This window comes from Oncorhynchus mykiss, chromosome 13 (assembly GCF_057628025.1).
Source record: "Oncorhynchus mykiss isolate SJ-2025 chromosome 13, ASM5762802v1, whole genome shotgun sequence".
Classification (NCBI taxonomy): Eukaryota; Metazoa; Chordata; class Actinopteri; order Salmoniformes; family Salmonidae; genus Oncorhynchus; species Oncorhynchus mykiss.
The window spans coordinates 40,232,147-40,251,336 of record NC_143034.1 but is presented as its reverse complement, the minus strand read 5'-3'; the positions used below and the strand labels follow the sequence as shown (position 1 = coordinate 40,251,336).

Here is a 19,190-nt window from a genome sequence, read left to right as displayed (position 1 = left end):
TTTGTCTTGCATTTTCTGACCATTGAATCAGTTTTAAGACCAGGTCCAATCCTGTATTTGTTTTTAACCCTTCATAAACAAGGAAATGTGAAACCATTATTCCATCCCAACTCCTTTGAAACATCTCTTGGTTTCAGTGTGTAACAAGGGGAAGAATTCTCTGTACACACAACTTGATAGTTCTCTCAACACACCCTTGTATAATACTTTACTCCCTGACCCTTTCTTATCCCTCAATCTTTTCTGTTTTGTCCAGAGATTCAGTCCTCTTTTCTCTCCTCCAGCACTGCTGTCTTCTGTCCCTTCTCCTGTCCATCAGGGAGCAGGCCCCTCCCCCACCTCATCTTGACTCCATCCCTTTCTTTTCACCGGGTCACTGGCGCAGAACGAAGGCCTGACATTATGCCTGGTGTGTCATAACCCCCCCCCCCCCCCTTTTTTTTCTCAATCGCTCACTATCACATCTTCAGTTCTCACCATCTTTCATGTTATAAGGTTGAGCCTTCCTCTTACCAGGAGAAACATGATGAACAACTGAATGTGGCCCCAACGAGGAATATTTCCTCAGAAGTTTAACAGTCAATAGGGTTACACTTGCATGAACAAGATGTCTGTTTTTTTTTAAGAAATTGTGTAAAAGGAATCGGACAGGTTCAAGTTCTGACCACCAAATACTGACTCAAATCACCATGATATTTCATCTTATTTATTGCTGTATTACAAACATACGTATTTTCTGTGGGTTGTTCTTGCAGTGGGGGGGGGTGCATAGTAAGAATGAAAGGATAGAGGAGTGGGAGAAAAGTGAGGTTGTGACCGTGAGTGCTGGGGAATCACGGAGGGAGGGTGGTGCACGGCAAGAGATTGATTCTTATTTAGATTAAAATAAGGCTGGGTGCTTGTGGGATGAGAGAGGGCTTCTCCTGCTTACAAATTGAAAGTAGTCAAGACACACATTCATGCACTGGAGAAAACAACATTCACAGCAGGGATATAAATAGAAAAATAACCGAACTAGATACAAAATATGGATTACTTTATTTATTGATCATGTATAGTTTATTTAGATATTTTGACATCACTGCTTAACATTACTCTTACAATATAGAGTTAGCAAATGGACCAAAAATGTATTCAAATAAACAGGGTTAAACGTGATGGTTTCTTGTGACCATAACAGGCCTGGGCCTACTTCTGATGTGTAAATGCCTGTTGGTGCTGTAAAAATGATTTTTCTCCCTGTTAGGCCAGGTCTTTGTAAAAATCTACCCCCTCTCCCTTCTCTAACTTCAGATTGATTAGGCATAGACTGTAGAAGATGGATGCGCCGAGCATCAGCATAATCCACAGCCAGTTTTGTCCTGTGCACTCCCCTTCGTGGTGTATACACCCATCATTCCAGCACAGCAGTCAGCCTTCCCTCCATGTCTATTCAGTCTCCCAATTCATCTAGTGGAGCTGCTCTCTCATCTGAGTGATAAATGACAGCAAAAACGTCCGCGTTTGTGTAAAAAAATAAAAAATGAAGACGCTTGTATTCAATCTGTGCTGTCCATATTTCTCACACTAAAAGAGGAAGTTTCATTCATTGAATGTTTCTGAACACAGCCTGTTTAATAGTGGCCTATTTGATGGTGTGATTTGTTCCAATTTGACACATTTGTTGTAGATTAATAATGAGATGCTTCAATATGGGTCCCAGTACTGTATGATTGTCATTGATTTGGTCAATGGGTTGAGCGTGGTGGTAATTCAATCGATTGACATTTCAGGGTTGAGGTGATCTTGACAGTAAAGCAAGCTTGCACTACTAATTACAATTGTCTCAGACTGTCCAATAAGTACACTTATTCAAACTCATCCCCTTGATCTGTCCCCTGCAAATGTAGTGTATCACCTGTGCCACTGAGGTCAAGACCTCTTGGCAGTATACTATTGTAGCAGAAGTGCTTCCTTGAAGTCCTTTGACATAAATAGGAACCATGCCTGTAACCTGAATGCCTAATTGCCAGCCTTAGCTCAGTGGGCTAACACTGTTCAGTGTCATACAGATGACATGGGTCATCTGCATGTCAGGGAAGTGGTTCAAAACAAAAGTCTAAAATAGCCGACTGAAGTTTTTCATGTCGCCCTGGATTAGTTTATATGAAACAGGAAAATATTTCAATAAAATGGACGGTAAATATCTCATCAATAAGATCTGACAGCCTAGGTGCGGTGACGCAGTTGCATGATGAATTGAACGCGCGATATTGTATAGTCAGTTTGCTGTGGCTTCGTAAGCAGAAGGGAGGAAATGACAACCTTTGTCCTGAAAAAATAAAAGGATCAGAGAAAACACACACTCTACTGCAACCGAGAGTGTAATGGCATTCAACTTGCCGTGGCTGACCGGTGGAAAATGCCATTATAACTTTCAGCAAACACTTTCTTTTTTTTTCCTCAAACGTGGTTTTTATGTGGGAGGAGAGTGACTGTCCCACTGAGGACCCGTGAAAATACACCGGTGATCATCCTGTTAGCTAACTATTTAGCATGCCAGTGTCGTTGCCTTAACTAGTATTGCCCACTTGCTAAATTTGTTTGGAATTGATCAATAATTTGCGATGATGTGATTCTATTTTAGCACACATCAACTTAGCTATGTTTTGAGCTTCAGCATTGTGGTCCCACTTAATAAATAATATATATATATATATTATTTTTAAACTTAGCTAGCGTTATTTACTTGCGACAGCATAGTTATCTAAATGAACCCACATGTTGCCTGTTATTTGCATAGCTAGTGTTATCAAATTATAATCAGTTATTTTCTTTACCGATGCCATACGAGTTTGTTTTCTGCACAAGAAGTGTCTAGCTAACTGGCTACTTAGCCAGCTAATTTGGTCATTAGCTACACCAGCTAGCGCGAGCTGGTATGTGAACGACGCACACTGGTCCTCGCGCAGCTTTTTCCCTGTCTGGGTAAACAATACTTTTTTTTTTTTTTGATAAGCCCCTTCTGAACCACCGCGAGTGTGATTTATTGATGTATGCATCTAGCTAGCAAGGTGTTGCCACATTTTGTTTTGTCTTTATTTTTTGCATTATTTTGAATGCATATTTTATTTGCCGGACATAACGATTTTCTTGTATTAGCGCAAGGCGCTGTCTGCCAGCTCCCTACTTAGGTGCATGTGTCCGTTGCTTTTTCCCCCCCCCTGTATATTTCTTAGGGCTACACAGCTAGCTTGACAGTTGCTTAGCTAGCAGCATTTATTCGCTATAGCAGCTTGCCCCGGTTGACATCGGCGAGTAGCACAAATCGTTTATGAATGTGGAACTGCTTTGGAATTCTTTTTTTTAGGTTAACTAACGTTAGCTGGCTGTAATTAATTACTATCAGCCAGTGGCGTATGATTTGTGCTGGGGGTTTCATTGTTAGCTAGCTATCTGGCTAACTGTGTGAATTCGATTGTGAGGAAAGGACCTACGTTTTTTTAAGTAGCTATGGATGATCAAACGCGAATGCTGGCGGGTCTCACCGGACTCGGCGGGTTATCACAAGGCGACGTTGGCGACCCAGACTCGGTTAGGAAACAGCTCGGTCAACCTCAACAAGACATTGGGGATATTCTACAACAGATCATGGCCATCACAGACGAAAGCCTGGACGAGGCGCAGGCCAGGTAAGAAACGAGCTGCGAGGGAAATTTGGAGCGAAGATGAGACGATATGTTTTCGTCGTGTTCTGTTGCTCGCTTGTTGCCTGGTACAGTACAATGATGGACATTTTTTTGATGTGATGCACGCTGCTTTATTCAGTCACTTGTGGTTTGTCAACAGAATATTTAATTTCTGACTAATAATTTAATGGAGGGCTACACGAATAAAGAAAGCAGGCTCCTCACACACAGAATATTTATATAGCCTAGCCCATTGGTGCCAAACATACGGCCCAGGTGCCATATCCGGCCCACGAGGGGTCCAATCATGCATGCGTTGAGTAAAATCGTTTTAATTTGTGTGGAGGAAAACAGTCAAAATAATTTAAATTACTAAAACAAAATCTTAACTGTATAAATGATAATGGAGCTACACTCATACAGTTTGACTGTATTTAGGTCATTTATGAACATTTGAACATCTTGACCATGTTTTGTTATAATCTCCACCCGGCACAGCCAGAAGAGGACTGGCCACCCCACATAGCCTGGTTCCTCTCTAGGTTTCTTCCTAGGTTTTGGCCTTTCTAGGGAGTTTTTCCTAGCCACCGTGCTTCTTCACCTGCATTGCTTGCTGTTTGGGGTTTTAGGCTGGGTTTCTGTACAGCACTTTGAGATATCAGCTGATGTACGAAGGGCTATATAAAATAAATTTGATTGATTTGATTGATTGACTGTGTCGAGCTCTCAAAAAAATAAATAATAATAATAATAATAATAATTAAAGCTAAACAGAGCATCAAATTCCGATTTTTGAAGGCAAGGAAATATAACATTTTCAGTGCAGCTCTCCGTACCTCGTTGAAGACAGAATGCGGCCCTGGGACAAAATTAGTTTGACACCCCTGGTTTAGCACATTCATAGATGCTAACCACCTTTAACGCCTAGTGACAATGGTGTCTTCTGGCTAGTGGAGTTGCGTTAGGTGCCCCACGCATAAGCTAAACGGTAACATGCATCGCTTGTGTTACAGTTTTGGAAACATAATGATTAGCAGTTTTCATAGCAGCAAGAAATCATTTTCAAAAAACAAAAGGTTAAATTACCGCTCACTTTTTTTACTGTGCTTTAGGGTTCCCACGTGGCCATATTTCAAAGTTAAAGCGCTTGTTTTACGGAAGACAGTTGACTACCTGTGCTAATTGGCAGCGTATCCAAACACCTGTGTGTAAACAGAAGACTGACGCCACACAAACGTGTTGTCACTGAAAAATACTTTCGGCTGCAACTGTTACAACCGGTTAAATCAGTATACAGCAAGTGTAAATTTAGCATTTGTGAAAAATGTTTTGATGTGATATGAAAGACTGCTTTATGTTTCTCGAAACGTACCGCAATTGAGAATCTATTCACGTTTAGATGGAGTATTTGGTTGTTTTTGGCTGGCAGAGCCAAGGTCTTTTGGACTAAAGAGTTAACGTTAGGCTCCTATTTTACAGCTCAAGATTAGAACATCTCTCATTGCATTGTGGTTTTCACACATCGTGGCATCTTTGCCTGATTTCATGTTTTGATTTACAGTTACTGTTGAAGTCGGTACTTTACATATGCCTTAGCCAAATACATTTAAACCCAGTTTTTCACTATTCCTGACATTTAATCCTAGTAAATATTCCCTGTTTTTGGTCAATTAGGATCACCACTTTAATTTAAGAATGTGAAATGTCAGAATAATAGAGAATGATTTATTTCATGTGTTTATTTCTACACATTCCCAGTGGGTCAGAAGTTTACATTCACTCAATTAGTATTTGGTAGCATTGCCTTTAAATTGTTTAACTTGGGTCAAATGTTTCGGTTAGCCTTCCAGAAGCTTCCCACAATAAGTTTTGGGGAATTTTGGCCCATTTCTCCTGACAGAGATGGTGTAACTGAGTCAGGTTTTAGGCCTACTTGCTAACACAGGCTTTTTCAGTTCTGCCCACACATTTTCTATAGGATTGAAGTCATGGCTTTGATGGCTACTCCAATACCTTGACTTTGTTGTCCTTAAGTCATTTTGCCACAACTTTGGAAGTATGCTTGAGGTCATTGTCCATTTGGAAGACCCATTTGCGACCAAGCTTTAACTTCCTGACTGATGTCTTGAGATGTTGCTTCAATATAATATAGTCCCTCCTGCAGCAAAGCACCCCCACAACATGATGCTGCCACCCCTGTGCTTCACAATTGGGATGGTGTTCTTTGGCTTGCAAGCCTCCCCCTTTTTCCTCCAAACATAACATTGGTCATTATGGCCAAATCGTTCCATTTTTGTTTCATCAGACCAGAGGACATTTCTCCAAAAAGTAAGATCTTCGTCCCCATGTGCAGTTGCAAACCATAGTCTGGCTTTTTTACAGCGTTTTTGGAGCAGTGGCTTCTTCCTTGCTGAGCGGCCTTTCAGGTTATGTCGATATAGGACTCGTTTTACTGTGGATATAGATACTTTTGTACCTGTTTCCTCCAGCATTTTCACAAGGTCCTTTGCTGCTCTTCTGGGATTGATTTGCACTTCTCGCACCAAGTACGTTCATCTCTAGGAGACAGGACAGGTCTCCTTTCTGAGCGGTATGACGGCTGTGTGGTCCCATGGTGTTTATACTTGCGTACTATTGTTTTGACAGATGAACGTGGTACCTTCAGGCATTTGGAAATTGCTCCCAAGGATGAATCAGACTTGTGGGGTCTAAAAAAATGTTTTTTTCATCTGAGATTTTGGCTGATTTCTTTTGTTTTTTCCCATGATGTCAAGCAACAAGGCACTGAGTTTGAAAGTAGGCCTTAAATACATCCACAGGTACACCTCCAATAGGCTAATTGACATAATTTGAGTCAATCAGAAGTTTCTAAAGCCATGACATCATTTTCTGAAATTGTCTAAGTTGTTTAAAGGCACGGTCAACTTAGTGTTTGTAAACTTCTGACCCACTGGAATTGTGATACAGTGAAATAATCCCTCTAAACAATTGTTGTAAAAATGACTTGTGTCATGCACAAAGTGGATGTCTTGACCGACTTGCCAAAACTGTAGTTTGTTAACAAGAAATGTGTGGAGTGTTTGAAAAACGAGTTTTAATGACTCCAACCCCAGTGTACTTCTGACTTCAACTATGCAAATAGCACGTCTGATTTAGCTCCTAGGTAGTTGGAAAGCCAGGGCAATCAGTGTTACCCGGGTTATGTAAAATGTAACATTCATATCTATGATACCTTGTTGGTTCACCTCGATCTCTTGAAGAGTGGGCATGACTACATGAAAGCTGAAGTTTTCCCCAATGTGTTAAGTTTAAACACGTTTTTGGCTGTCGTCAAATGACCATGCCATGTGACAGTGCGTGTAGTATAAATACATTTTCAGTTCACACTTTTAAAGACACATTTCAACTTGTTTAACTCTGCTAAGGGTTAGTATTTAATCTTGACAGATTGTACTATCTACGATTGTTCAACCTACATCCTAATGAAGGTGTGTCAGACCACCATTTTTTAAAATAAAAAGTGGATGAAGGTTGTGAAGTTACTTTTCCTCTTTCAATTACATTAGCATTCATTTAGTGGTTTTTTTTATATATATATTTTTAAATTATTTTGGGTTACATCACTGAACACATGCAAGCGCAATCAAACCATTTGTTCCCATCACAGGCCTGCCAAATTGTTAGCCCTGCTAGATAAATGGTGTGTTAGTGCTATCCGGGATCCCATAAGTCTTACCGAACCTTAACTCTTACCTTAGCCATTGTAAATGTTAACATCCATGTGGTAAGGACGTCCCAAAGAACCCAGATAGCAAGGACCATTTAGGAATGCGTCCCAAATGGCAACGTATTACCTATATAGTGCACCATTTTTTTTTTTTTGCATATTGCACTATATAGGGTGCACATTTGGACACATAAATACACTTGATTAATCTCCAACATTGTCATTAGCATAGATAATCAGGTTGCCTTTAATTGAGCCGTCGCTGTCGTTGATCTTTTGAAATTCAAATGGTCGTTAGTTAAAATGTTAGAGGGACTTCACTTGTGTGGGCTTGTAAAAGTTATTTCTATTGCCAGATCTGATATGACACATCAACATGACTATGGAAATATAATAGCATGGTGTATTTATAGGACATGTTAATCAGTCACTTGTTTTGACAGAGCAATCATTCATATTTTAGGTCTTTCACTTCACTTGTTAATGCATGCATAATATATGTTTGCATATCATGACTCTTGGTGTGTGCATGACAATAAGCAAATTGCCCATATTCATATGCCATGTGACTTTGAGGAGCTGTAGGTTAGCTGAATTCAGGGGGGGGTTCAGAATTGTGAACAAAAGATTGGGCTGTCCCAATACGAGACCAGTGTGTGTGATGTCATTTGCTAGTGATTTTCCACCACACATTTGACCACCTGGTTCTCTTAATTAATTCACTCCCTCCCGTCCTCGTGGTGTGCATCCTTTTCATTTTGCAAGGGGTGCAATCAATTCTCCTAAAACGTGTACGGGAGTGCAGCTGTCCGAAAATCTAGTTTCTATTAATGAGATGGGGGTGCTGGACGCTACACCCACAGCTTATGATGATTCTGATGAACTCAAGGATATTACCTTTTACTGTTAAGGGTATAACTTTGAAGACGTAACTAACTGGAATACGTGTTCAAGAAAAAAATTAGGCCCAAAATAATGTTTGTGTGTACAATGTTGAAGACCTTTCTTTTTTTTTTTCTCCCCCCAATGTCTATGGTGTGTGCATGATGTGGTTGTGAGTTTTTGGATGTCTGTGCTATAGATTTATACTCTGTCTGAGAGATGTTCAGAGTTAAGCAGTTAGTTCATTTTTTTTATTTATTATTTTTACTTGCCTAGCATTTTTCGGCGCATGATTAGGTAGGCCTAGCTTTTTTTTTTTTTTGAGTCTGGGATTGGATTAGTCCATCGAGTAGAGGTCGACCGACTGATTAATCGTAATGGCCTATTAATTAGGGCCTATTTCAAGTTCTCATAACAATCGGTATTTTTGGGGGACGATTTTTTTATACATTTTTTTTATTTAAAAAAATATATTTTTATTTAACTTGGCAAGTCAGTTAAGAACACGTTCTTATTTTCAGTGACGGCCTAGGAACGGTGGGTTAACTGCCTTGTTCAGGGGCAGAATGACAGATTTTCACCTTGTCAGCTCCAATCTTGCAACCTTACAGTTAACAAGTCCAACGCAATAACGACCTGCCTCTCTCTCTCGTTTCACTCCACAAGGAGACTGCCTGTTACTCGAATGCAGTAAGCCAAGGTAAGTTGCTAGCTAGCATTAAACTTCTCTTATAAAAAAACAATCAATCATAATCACTAGTTAACTACACATGGTTGATGATGTTACTAGATATTATCTAGCGTGTCCTGCGTTGCATATAATCTGACTGAGCATACAAGTATCTGACTGAGTGGTGGTAGGCAGAAGCAGGCGCTTAAACATTCAAACAGCACTTTCGTGCGTTTTGCCAGCAGCTCTTTGTTGTGCGTCAAGCATTGCGCTGTTTATGACTTCAAGCCTCTCAACTCCCGAGATGAGGCTCGTGTAACCGAAGTGAAATGGCTAGCTAGTTAGCGCGCGCTAATCGTTGTTGTGTTGCTGGTTCGAGCCCAGGGAGGAGCGAGGAGAGGGACGGAAGCTATACTGTTACACTGGCAATACTAAAGTGCCTATAAGAACATTCAATAGTCAAAGGTTAATGAAATACAAATGGTATAGAGGGAAATAGTTCTATAATTCCTATAATAACTACAACCTAAAACTTCTTACCCGGGAATATTGAAGACTCATGTTAAAAGGAACCACCAGCTTTCATATGTTCTCATGTTCTGAGCAAGGAACTGAAATGTTAGCTTTCTTACATGGCACATATTGCACTTTTACTTTCTTCTCCAACACTTTGTTTTTGCATTATTTAAACCAAATTGAACATGTTTCATTATTTATGAGGCTAAATTGATTTTATTGATATATTATATTAAGTTAAAATAAGTGTTAATTCAGTATTGTTGTAATTGTCATTATTACAAATAAATACATTTTAAAAATCGGCCGATTAATCGGTATCGGCTATTTTATCCTCCAATAATCGGCATCGGCGTTGAAAAATCATCATCGGTCGACCTCTAATCAAGAGGATACTTATAATTCCCACCCCCTACCAGACTACAGCATGCCAATCCATATCAGGGCATCTCTGGTACTAATTAAAGAGTTGCACCACACCACCACTACTCTGACATGGATAGCATTTTTGGAACAATTAAACATAGGCAACATTTTTCTGAGAAGGAATTCAGTGACTCCGTCAAGAAGGCTCTTAATGTTTGCCCTAGGATAGACCGAGCATGCGTCTCTGGCACTCCTAAAGGAGTTCTACCACTACTCCTACTCCTGTTGTTTACATGTCTCCGGCCTTCTCATCTGAGGATGGAGTCAGAAACTCTTAGGCAGCAGCTAAAGCCTATTCTGAGGTGTAAGGTTGTCACGATACCAGTATCAGACTGAATGAACTCTTGGGTCCTTTTAAGAAAAATCTACTGCATGTAAAATATTGTGTGCTATAGCTTGGGAAATAAACATGATTATGGGTGACAACGTAAGGCTATTTGTTTTCAGCATTAGGACTGTTTTCTTTAGAAAATGTAGTCCGCTTCATGTTTTTTGTTTTTGCCATGATACTGCTGAGTATCGTGACAACCCTAATTAGTTGTATATGCAGGTCTGAAGACCTGAGATGTTCTAGATCAGTGAAATTACTCACTAGTAGTTTCTCTCAGCAGAGGTAGGCTAGATTGATTCGTTTTTTATTTGAAAGTTTAACAAAATACAAACACAGTATACATTTGAAAACGTGCCAGGGATGAAAGTTAATTACGTATTTCAATACAGCAGCAAGATGGAGAAAGTCAACTGTTTTTGACTTGGACATGATATAGCCCATCATGGATTAGCCCTAGTCCATGATTTTAGATGGTCTGATAAAGGCCTATTCAATCCTATGATTTAAATTTTAGCCTTTGATTTTGGACTAATTGCTCTCCTATCACTCAAACTTTAGACGAGAGGGCCAAAGAGGTGACCTCCACTTTTTTTTTTTGTGTATCTCTGCACACGCAGACACACGCCATCAAATGTAGCCTGCCTAGGCCACCTGTGGGGCCCCTTGCATGCATGCATACATACATACATAGTCCCCCTCCCCGGGTCAGTATAAGAGCTGTCTGGGCTGGGTGGCAGGAGAGAACAGATGAGATGGCTGGACAGCACAGTGCCCTGCTGGTGCACTATGTACCGGGTCTGACCCAGTGTGGTAGGATGGCTGTTTTTCTATCTGGGGTGGCATCGGAGATAACAAATGAGGAGGAGACGACGACGACAACAACAGTGCCATACTAGTGCACTACCACTCAACCTGTCCTGCCCGCCCCTCACCCTCTCCCCCTATTACCCCATATCCAGATGCTGGCCAGAGGAGTCGCCGGCGCACTGGGGCAGATCGGATGACCCCGCAGAGGGAGGGGGAGCTGGGGGGGGCACGGCAGGGGGTGGCCTGCCACTCAACTTCCAGCACAGGTCAGTAGTGTACAGGACCCACAGGACTGACCGCATGCCCCATGAGAGCACGAGCACCACACCGGCTCCTGCTCATACCCCCCCTGACCCCCATCTCCCTCCATGGCCCCCCTCCCACTCAAATCCTCTCACTTGCAAAATAAAAAATGTTGCTCAGTGAGACAAACCTGTGTAATTAAAGGTTAAATAAAAATATAGAATTAAGACTGACACACAGGTGGACACAATTATGCACTCGCTCGAACAAGTAATGTAACGAGCAATTCCCTCGTTATCGGCAGACACATCAATATACACTTCTTCTCGGCGTATAAATACTCACGCATTTCCCCATATGATATAGCCGAGGTTAGGCCTCCTACATGGTAGGGTGTTGAGGTTAGGCGTTGCCTACTCATTCATATGTTGTATCATGGTTGTTTCCTTCTCTCTCTGATGCCTGTGTCGGGAATGTTTCAAAACAGCTCATCAGTTGAACACCTTTTTACCTTTGTCATGCTCCCCTTTTGGGTAGTATTATTTTGACCTGTATTTTTTGGTCAACTTATTTTATCCATCAAATCCATGACTGTATGTTTTAGCTGTTGCATATTTCAGCACGTGATTCCCCAATGTATTTCATGAGTTTGAGTATGAGATGTTTTGTGGTTTTATAAATAGGCATAGATGCAAAAAAAAAAAAAATCATAAAGGTTCCCTTCAGTTGAGGATCACAGCTCTAGGGAGTTATCATGACACTCTGGAAGGGCTCAATATTAAGCTCTTCACTGACGCTGCACAGATCAGAGCAATGAGGAATATGTGAGTCATGTTTCTGTGTGTGTGTTGTGTCAGGGATTTTCAAACTTTAATGTCAAGGCCTCCTAAATATTATGAGCCCCTGGGCAAGGACCCCCTACTAAAATTGAATTTTCAAGAGCTGCCATTTAAATTCCAGAGCCGCATGCAGCTTTGCAATCTTTGCGATGACTACCAGTGGTAAACCTGCAATCCTACACATTTTGCAATGAGGTTGAGAGAGAATTTAGCCGTTTTAAAGCAAATTTCCTGCTATTCTAAACATTTTGCCATGGCTTATGCCGTGTTCATATGCTATCCAAGCAGTATTGGGTACCTAACTAAGTTTTGTTTGGGTGCCCGCCGCTGGAAATAATAATCATTTGGATGGGTACCCTTGGAGGTTGGGGCCCCAGGGCACATGCCCTGCGTGCTCGTTAGTAATAAGGCCCTGGTCTACCAGTGATGGCGCCTGGCCCATTTTTAGTTTGTGTTTGCATAATTTAATTTTCTAATTGAGAGTTTATAATATAATTAAAAGTCAAGTGTCGCTGAGTGGGTGTTCAGCAGAGTATGCTTTCACCCAAAAATTACTGTGTGTATAAAAATAACATGGCTTTGGCGGTAACTTAATAACAGTGCTTATGGGGGACCAAGATATTAAGCTCAATGTGAAACTGAGTGTGTGATAATATAACTACTTTTTTCTTTTTTTAAATGAGCTTTTATAAGTCCATTAATACAGAACCTTGCACTACTAGATCAATGCAGGATGGACGAACCTCATCGACTCTAATTTAGCTCGCTTTTCCATGGCGCGGCATATGCTATGAAATGACTAGGACAAGCAGGCATATATTCTAATCTTACCTCCAACTCCCTCTCTTCCTCGCTCTCTTTCTTCTCCCTCTCTCGCTCTCTCTCCTTTCTTGCCGGCAGGAAACACGCCCTGAACTGTCACAGAATGAAGCCTGCCCTCTTCAGCGTTCTGTGTGAGATCAAAGAGAAGACCGGTGAGTCTCCACTTTTTGTTCTCAACTATCATCCCAGTCTGCCTGAATCTCAGTTCTACTAAAATGTGCACTCAATAGGAATTGTTTTATAACTTAAACCCACATTTCTGTGAAAATAATACAATTTTATTGTCAGTTACCTTACTTCTCTCCACACATTTCAAAGCATTGGATTGGTGTAAGCATGAGCTGGGGAGTTTCCACAATCTCTTATGCCAGTGCTTTCCTTTTTAAATCGATGAAGGGAAGTGCAGAACTTGAACGAGCACTCGTTCACTGGGTCCATTAGGCCCTGGTCAAAATAAGTGCTCTATATAGGGAAGAAGGTGCCATTTGGGTTGCGGACCAGAACTCTACACCAATATTTTCAGGTTGTTTCAGACATATAGGCCTTATGGGTGCTTCTATTGGTTTGTTAATGGAAACCTTGGCACCTGGTTCATTACCTATTGATACCTCCGAACACTATTGACTGGATATTGATTTCATTGGTTGATTTGGTAACTAAGATTTGAAAGGAAAGTAGGTGGTTGTTTTTGTTATGCTGAGCTGATCTTAACCTGCTGGAAGCAAACGAGCTAATATCATCAATTTGAACTACATGTTCTGTGTCTGAGCAATTTCAAAGGGCAGGGATAGAATCTGCGACAGTATGCTATATATACAAAAGTATTTGGAAATCCCTTTGAATTAGTGGATTCGGCTATTTCAGCCACACCTGTTGTTTACAGGTGTATACAGTTGAGCACATAGCCATGCAATCTCCATAGACAAACATTGGCAGTAGAATGGCCTTCCTGAAGATCTTAGTGGCTTTCAATATGGCACCGTCATAGGATGCCACCTTTCCAACAAGTCAGTTAGTCACATTTCTGTCCCGGTCAACTGTAAGTGCTGTTATTGTGAAGTGGAAATGTCTCGTAGCAACAACTGCTCAGTTGCTTCGTGGTAGGCCTCACAAATCTCAGAGTGGGACCACTGAAGCGCATAGCGTGTAAAAAATCATTTGTCCTTGGTTGCAACACTCGAGATCCAAACTGCCTCTGGAAGCAACGTCAGTACAAGAACAGTTCATTGGGAGGTTCATGAAATGGGTTTTCAAGTCCGAGCAGCCGCACACAAGCCTAAGATCACCATGCGCAATGCCAAGAGTCGGGCTGAGTGGTGTAACCACCGTTGGACTCTGGAGCAGTGGAGACGCGTTTGATGAATTGATGAATTTCGCTTCACAATCTGGCAGTCCGACAGACAAATCTGGTTTTGGCAGATGCCAGAAGAACACTAACTACCCAATGCATAGTGCTAATGATAAAGTTTGGTGGAGAAATAATGGTCTGGGGCTTTTTTCTATTTTTTTTTTCGTGTTAGGCCCTTTAGTTCCAGTAAAGGAGAATCTTAACGCCACAGCATACAATTACATTCTAGACGATACTGTGCTTCCAACTTTATGGCAACAGTTCAGGGAAGGCCCTTTCCTGTTTTAGTATAACAATGCCCCCTTTCACAAAGCGAGGTCCATACAGAAATGGTTTGTTGATCGGCGTGGTAGAACTTGACTGGCTTGCACAGAGCCCTGACCTCAACCCGATCGAACACCTTTGAGATGAATTGGAATTCTGATTGCGAGCCAGGACCATTTGCCCAACATCAGTCCCTGACCTCCCTATTGCTCTTGTGGCTGAATGGAAGCCAGTCCCCGCAGCAATGTTCGAACATCTAGTGGAATGCCTTCCCGGAAGAGTGGATGCTGTTAAAGCAGCAAAGGAGGGGACCAACTCCATATTAATGCCCATGATTTTGGAATGAGATGTTTGATGAGCAGGTGTCCACATACTTTTGGTCACGTAGTGCAGCTTTTCCAGACCAGCCATGGCTCTCATTAAAAAGTTCTTAGTTCCTATCTTATTAGCTATTCTAGTCAGCTAGCGCTCTCTGGTATGGTTCAAAGGAGGAGGCCGGCTCAGGAGTGGAGGGATGGATGGATGGCAGATTGATGGTTATGGTGGCTAGCGTGGGAGGAGAGAGGCTGGGCTTTAGAGCTACCTGCCCTCCTCCTTTCTCCACTCTTACCTCTCCTTTTCATGGATTCTCTCTTTTCCCTGCCTTAATTACTTCCCCATCCTCCTCTACTCTCCCCTTCTCTTGCCCTCTCTCCTCTCCCCTTTATATCGCTCTCCTTTTGTAATACAGTTAGAAAGTGCTGCTGCACTGCTGCCTGTTATGGCAACCTGTCAGCAGTGCATTATTGCTCTCTCCTCATAGGAACAGAGTAGGCTGGAAGGGGTAGGATAGCCTGTTGCCCAGGCAACCCGCGGCTTTGTTTACCCTGATGCCTTTGATTTTTCACATAAGCTTTCTGGTGGACAGAGGCCTGAAAATGTGTGGCTGGATGGAATGGAGGCATAGAGCACCAATGGTTATAGGTTAAATCAGTTTGGTTTGGATGTCACCTTTAGCTTTGCCATGGTTATTACTTGAAATACACTAAACAAAATATATAAACGCAACATGCAACTATTTCAAAGATTTTACTGAGTTACTGTTCATATAAGGAAAACAGTCGATATTAAATGAATGCATTTGACCCTAATCTATGGATTTCTTATGACTGGGAATACAGATAAGCATCTGTTGGTCACCGATACCTTTTTTTAAAGTAGGGGTGGGGATAATAAGTCAGTATCTGGTGTGACCTCCATTTGCCTCATGCAGTGTGACACATCTCCTTCTAATAGAGTTGATCAGGCTGTTGATTGTGGCCTTTGGAATGTTGTCCCACTCTTCAATGGCTGTGTGAAGTTGCTGTATATTGGCGGGAACTGGAACGCACTGTCGCACACATCGATCCAGAGCATCCCACACATGCTCAATGGGTGACATGCCTGGTGAGTATGTAGGCAATGGAAGAACTGGGACATTTTTAGCTTCCAGGAATTGTGTACAGATCCTTGCGACATGGGGCAGTGCATTATCATGCTGAAACATGAGGTGATGGCAGCGGAGGAATGGCACAATAATTGACCTTAGGATCTCGTCACAGTATCTTTGTGCATTCAAATTGCCATCAATAAAATATTTGTTCATTGTCCATAGCCTGCCCATACCATAGCCCCACCGCCACCATGGGGCACTCTGTTCACAACGTTGACATCAGCAAACCGCTCGCCCACCCAACGCCTTACACGCTGTCTGCCTTCTGCCTGGTACAGTTGCAACTGGGCTTCAACCCTGAAGAGTACACTTCTCCAGTGTGCCAGTGACCATCGAAGGTGAGCATTTGCCCACTGAAGTTGGTTACAACGCAGAACTGCAGTCAGGTCAAGACCTTGGCGCTTTGAGCTTCTCTGAGACGATTTCTGACAGTTTGTTGTGCAAACCCGCAGTTTCATCAGCTGTCTGGATGGCTCATCTTAGACGATCCTGCAGGTGAAGAAGCCGTATGTGGAGATCCTTGACTGGTGTGCTTACACGTGGTCTGCGCTTGTGAGGCCGGTTGGACGTACTGCCAAATTCTCTAAAATGACATTTGAGGCGGCTAATGGTAGAAAAATGAACATTAAATTCTCTGGTGGACATTCCTGCAGTCAGCATGCCAATTGCACGCGCCCTCATATGTGGGTTGCGTGACGACTAGAGGTCGACCGATTTATGATTTTTCAACGTCGATACCGGTTTTAATAGGCCAGTTTTTGTATGTGTGTGTAATAATGACAATTACAACAATACTGAATGAACACTTTTTTAACTTTTAATATAATACATAAATAAAAATCTATTTAGTCTCAAATAAATAATTAAACATGTTCAATTTGGTTTAAATAATGCAAAAACAGTGAAGAAAGTGAAAATGCAATATGTGCAGTAAAAAAGCTAACGTTTCAGTTCCTTGCTCAGAACATGAGAACATATGAAAGCTTGTGGTTCAATATTCCCAGTTCTTCAATATTCCCAGTTAGGTTTTAGGTTGTAGTTTTATAAAATGATTCATAGGACTATTTCGCCCTATACCATTTGTATTTCATATACCTTTGACTATTGGATGGTCTTATAGGCACTATAGTATTACCTGTCTAATCTCGGGAGTTGATAGGCTTGAAGTCATAATAATAAGTCGCCGTATTCAAGCATTGCGAAGAGCTGCTGGAAAGTGCTGTTTGAATTAGTGCTTACGAGCCTGCTGCTGCCTACCACCGCTCAGACTATACTATCAAATCAGACTTAATTATAATATAATCAACACATAGAAATACGAGCCTTGGGTCATTAATATGGTCAAACTATAATTTCGAAAACAAAACTTTTATTCTTTCAGTGAAATACGAAAATACGTTCTGTATTTTATCAAATGGGTGTCATCCATAAGTCTAAATATTGCTGTTACATTGCACAACCTTCAATATTATGTACAATCTGGCAAATGATTTACGTGTTTTGCTAGGAAGAAATGGTTACACAGTTCGCAACGAGCTAGGCGGCCCTAATGTTGCATATACCCTGACTCTGCTTGCATAGAACGCAAGAGAAGTGACACAATTTCCCTAGTTAATATTGCCTGCAAACATACATTTCTTTTAACTAAATATGCAGGTTTAACTTCTTCGGGCTAGGTGGCAGTATTTGGGAGTTTGGATGAATGAGGTGCCCAAAGTAAACTGCCTGTTACTCAGGCCCAGACGCTAGGATATGCATATAATTGGACATATTGGATAGAAAACACTCTAAAGTTTCCAAAACTGTTAAAATAATGTCTGAGTATAACAGAACTGATATATGGCAGGCGAAAACCCGAAGACAATCATCCAGTTTTTTTTTCCCCCCTCCAGCCCACCTCTAATTACAATGGATGGGAATATAGAAAGAAGTCCTCCCAGATTGCAGTTTGCCCTTCCACTAGATGTCAACCGTCTTTAGAAAGAGTTTCAGGCTCGTTTTTTTTTTTTAAATGAGCTAGAATTTGTAGTTTTTCTAAGTGGCTCCCATTTTGGCTGTAGTGTGCGTTCCGGTGAGTTATTTATCTCCGGTGTTCTGTCTTAAATTGTATCGTAATATTTACTTAATATGGTACATGACGATTGAGTAGGAATGTTGTTTGACTTGTTTAGAAGTTTATTGGTAACTTACGGGATTCATTTGTATGCATTTTGAACGAGGGGAAACCGTTGGATTACTGAGTCAAGCGCACCATTGAAATGTACTTTTTGGGGGATATGAAGAAGGGCTTTATCGAACAAAATGACCATTTGTTATGTAGCTGGGACCCTTGTGATTGCAACCAGATGAAGATATTCAAAGGTAATTTATTGTATTGCTATTTCTGACTTTCGTGACGCATCTGCTTGGTTGGAAAATGTATGTAATGATTTTGTGTGCAGGGCGCTCTCCTCAGATAATCGCATGGTGTGCTTTCGCCGTAAAGCCTTTTTGAAATCTGACAACGCGGCTGGAGTAACAAGAAGTTAAGCTTTTAAATGATGTATGACACTTATATTTTCATGACTGTTTAATAATACGATTTCTGTCATTTGTATTTGGCGCTCTGCAATTTCACCAGATGTTGGCCAGGTAGGACGGTAGCGTCCCAATGATCCGTAGTGATGATGTTAAGATTTTTATTTATAAGGTAAGTTTAATGCTAGCTAGCAACTTACCTTGACTCCTTGCTGCACTCGCGTAACAGGTGGTCAGCCTGCCACGAAGTCTCCTCATGGAGTGCAATGTCATCGTCCATAATCGGCATCCAAAAATGCAGATTACCGATTGTTACGAACTTGAAATCGGCCCTAATTAATTAGCCGTGCCGATTAATCGGTCGACCTCTAGTGACAACTGCACATTTTAGACTGGCCTTTTGTCCCCAGTACACGTTTGCACCTGTGTAATTATGCTGTTAAATGGGCTTCTTGATATGCCACACCAGACAGGTGGATGGATTATCTTGGCAAAGGAGAAATGCTCACTAACAGGGATGTAAAGAAATTTGTGCATAAAATTGGAGAGAAATTAGCTTTTTGTGCAAAAGGAAAATGTCCGGGATGTTTTAGTTTAGCTCTTTAAACATGGGACCAACACTTAACATGTTGCGTTTTTATATCTTTGTTCAGTGTACT

General features: G+C 41.4%; 1 protein-coding gene across 8 annotated transcripts in view; it reads left to right on the top strand.

The window, feature by feature from the left end:
* The first annotated feature begins 2,826 nt into the window (after nucleotides 1-2,826).
* LOC110486102 (pre-B-cell leukemia transcription factor 1) overlaps nucleotides 2,827-19,190 on the top strand; it is a 55,255-nt gene continuing 38,891 nt past the window's right edge. For 4 of the 8 annotated variants that reach the window (XM_090196177.1, XM_090196175.1, XM_021557453.3 and 1 more), the window contains exons 1-2: nucleotides 2,827-3,671; nucleotides 13,010-13,083. In XM_090196177.1, the coding sequence (XP_090052303.1) occupies nucleotides 3,493-3,671; nucleotides 13,010-13,083 (253 nt within the window). In that variant the 5' untranslated portion in view covers nucleotides 2,827-3,492. Of the gene's footprint in view, nucleotides 3,672-11,179; nucleotides 11,294-13,009; nucleotides 13,084-19,190 lie in introns of all 8 variants that reach the window. The other 4 variants (XM_090196176.1, XM_021557451.3, XM_036940753.2 and 1 more) reach the window with 2 other exon arrangements.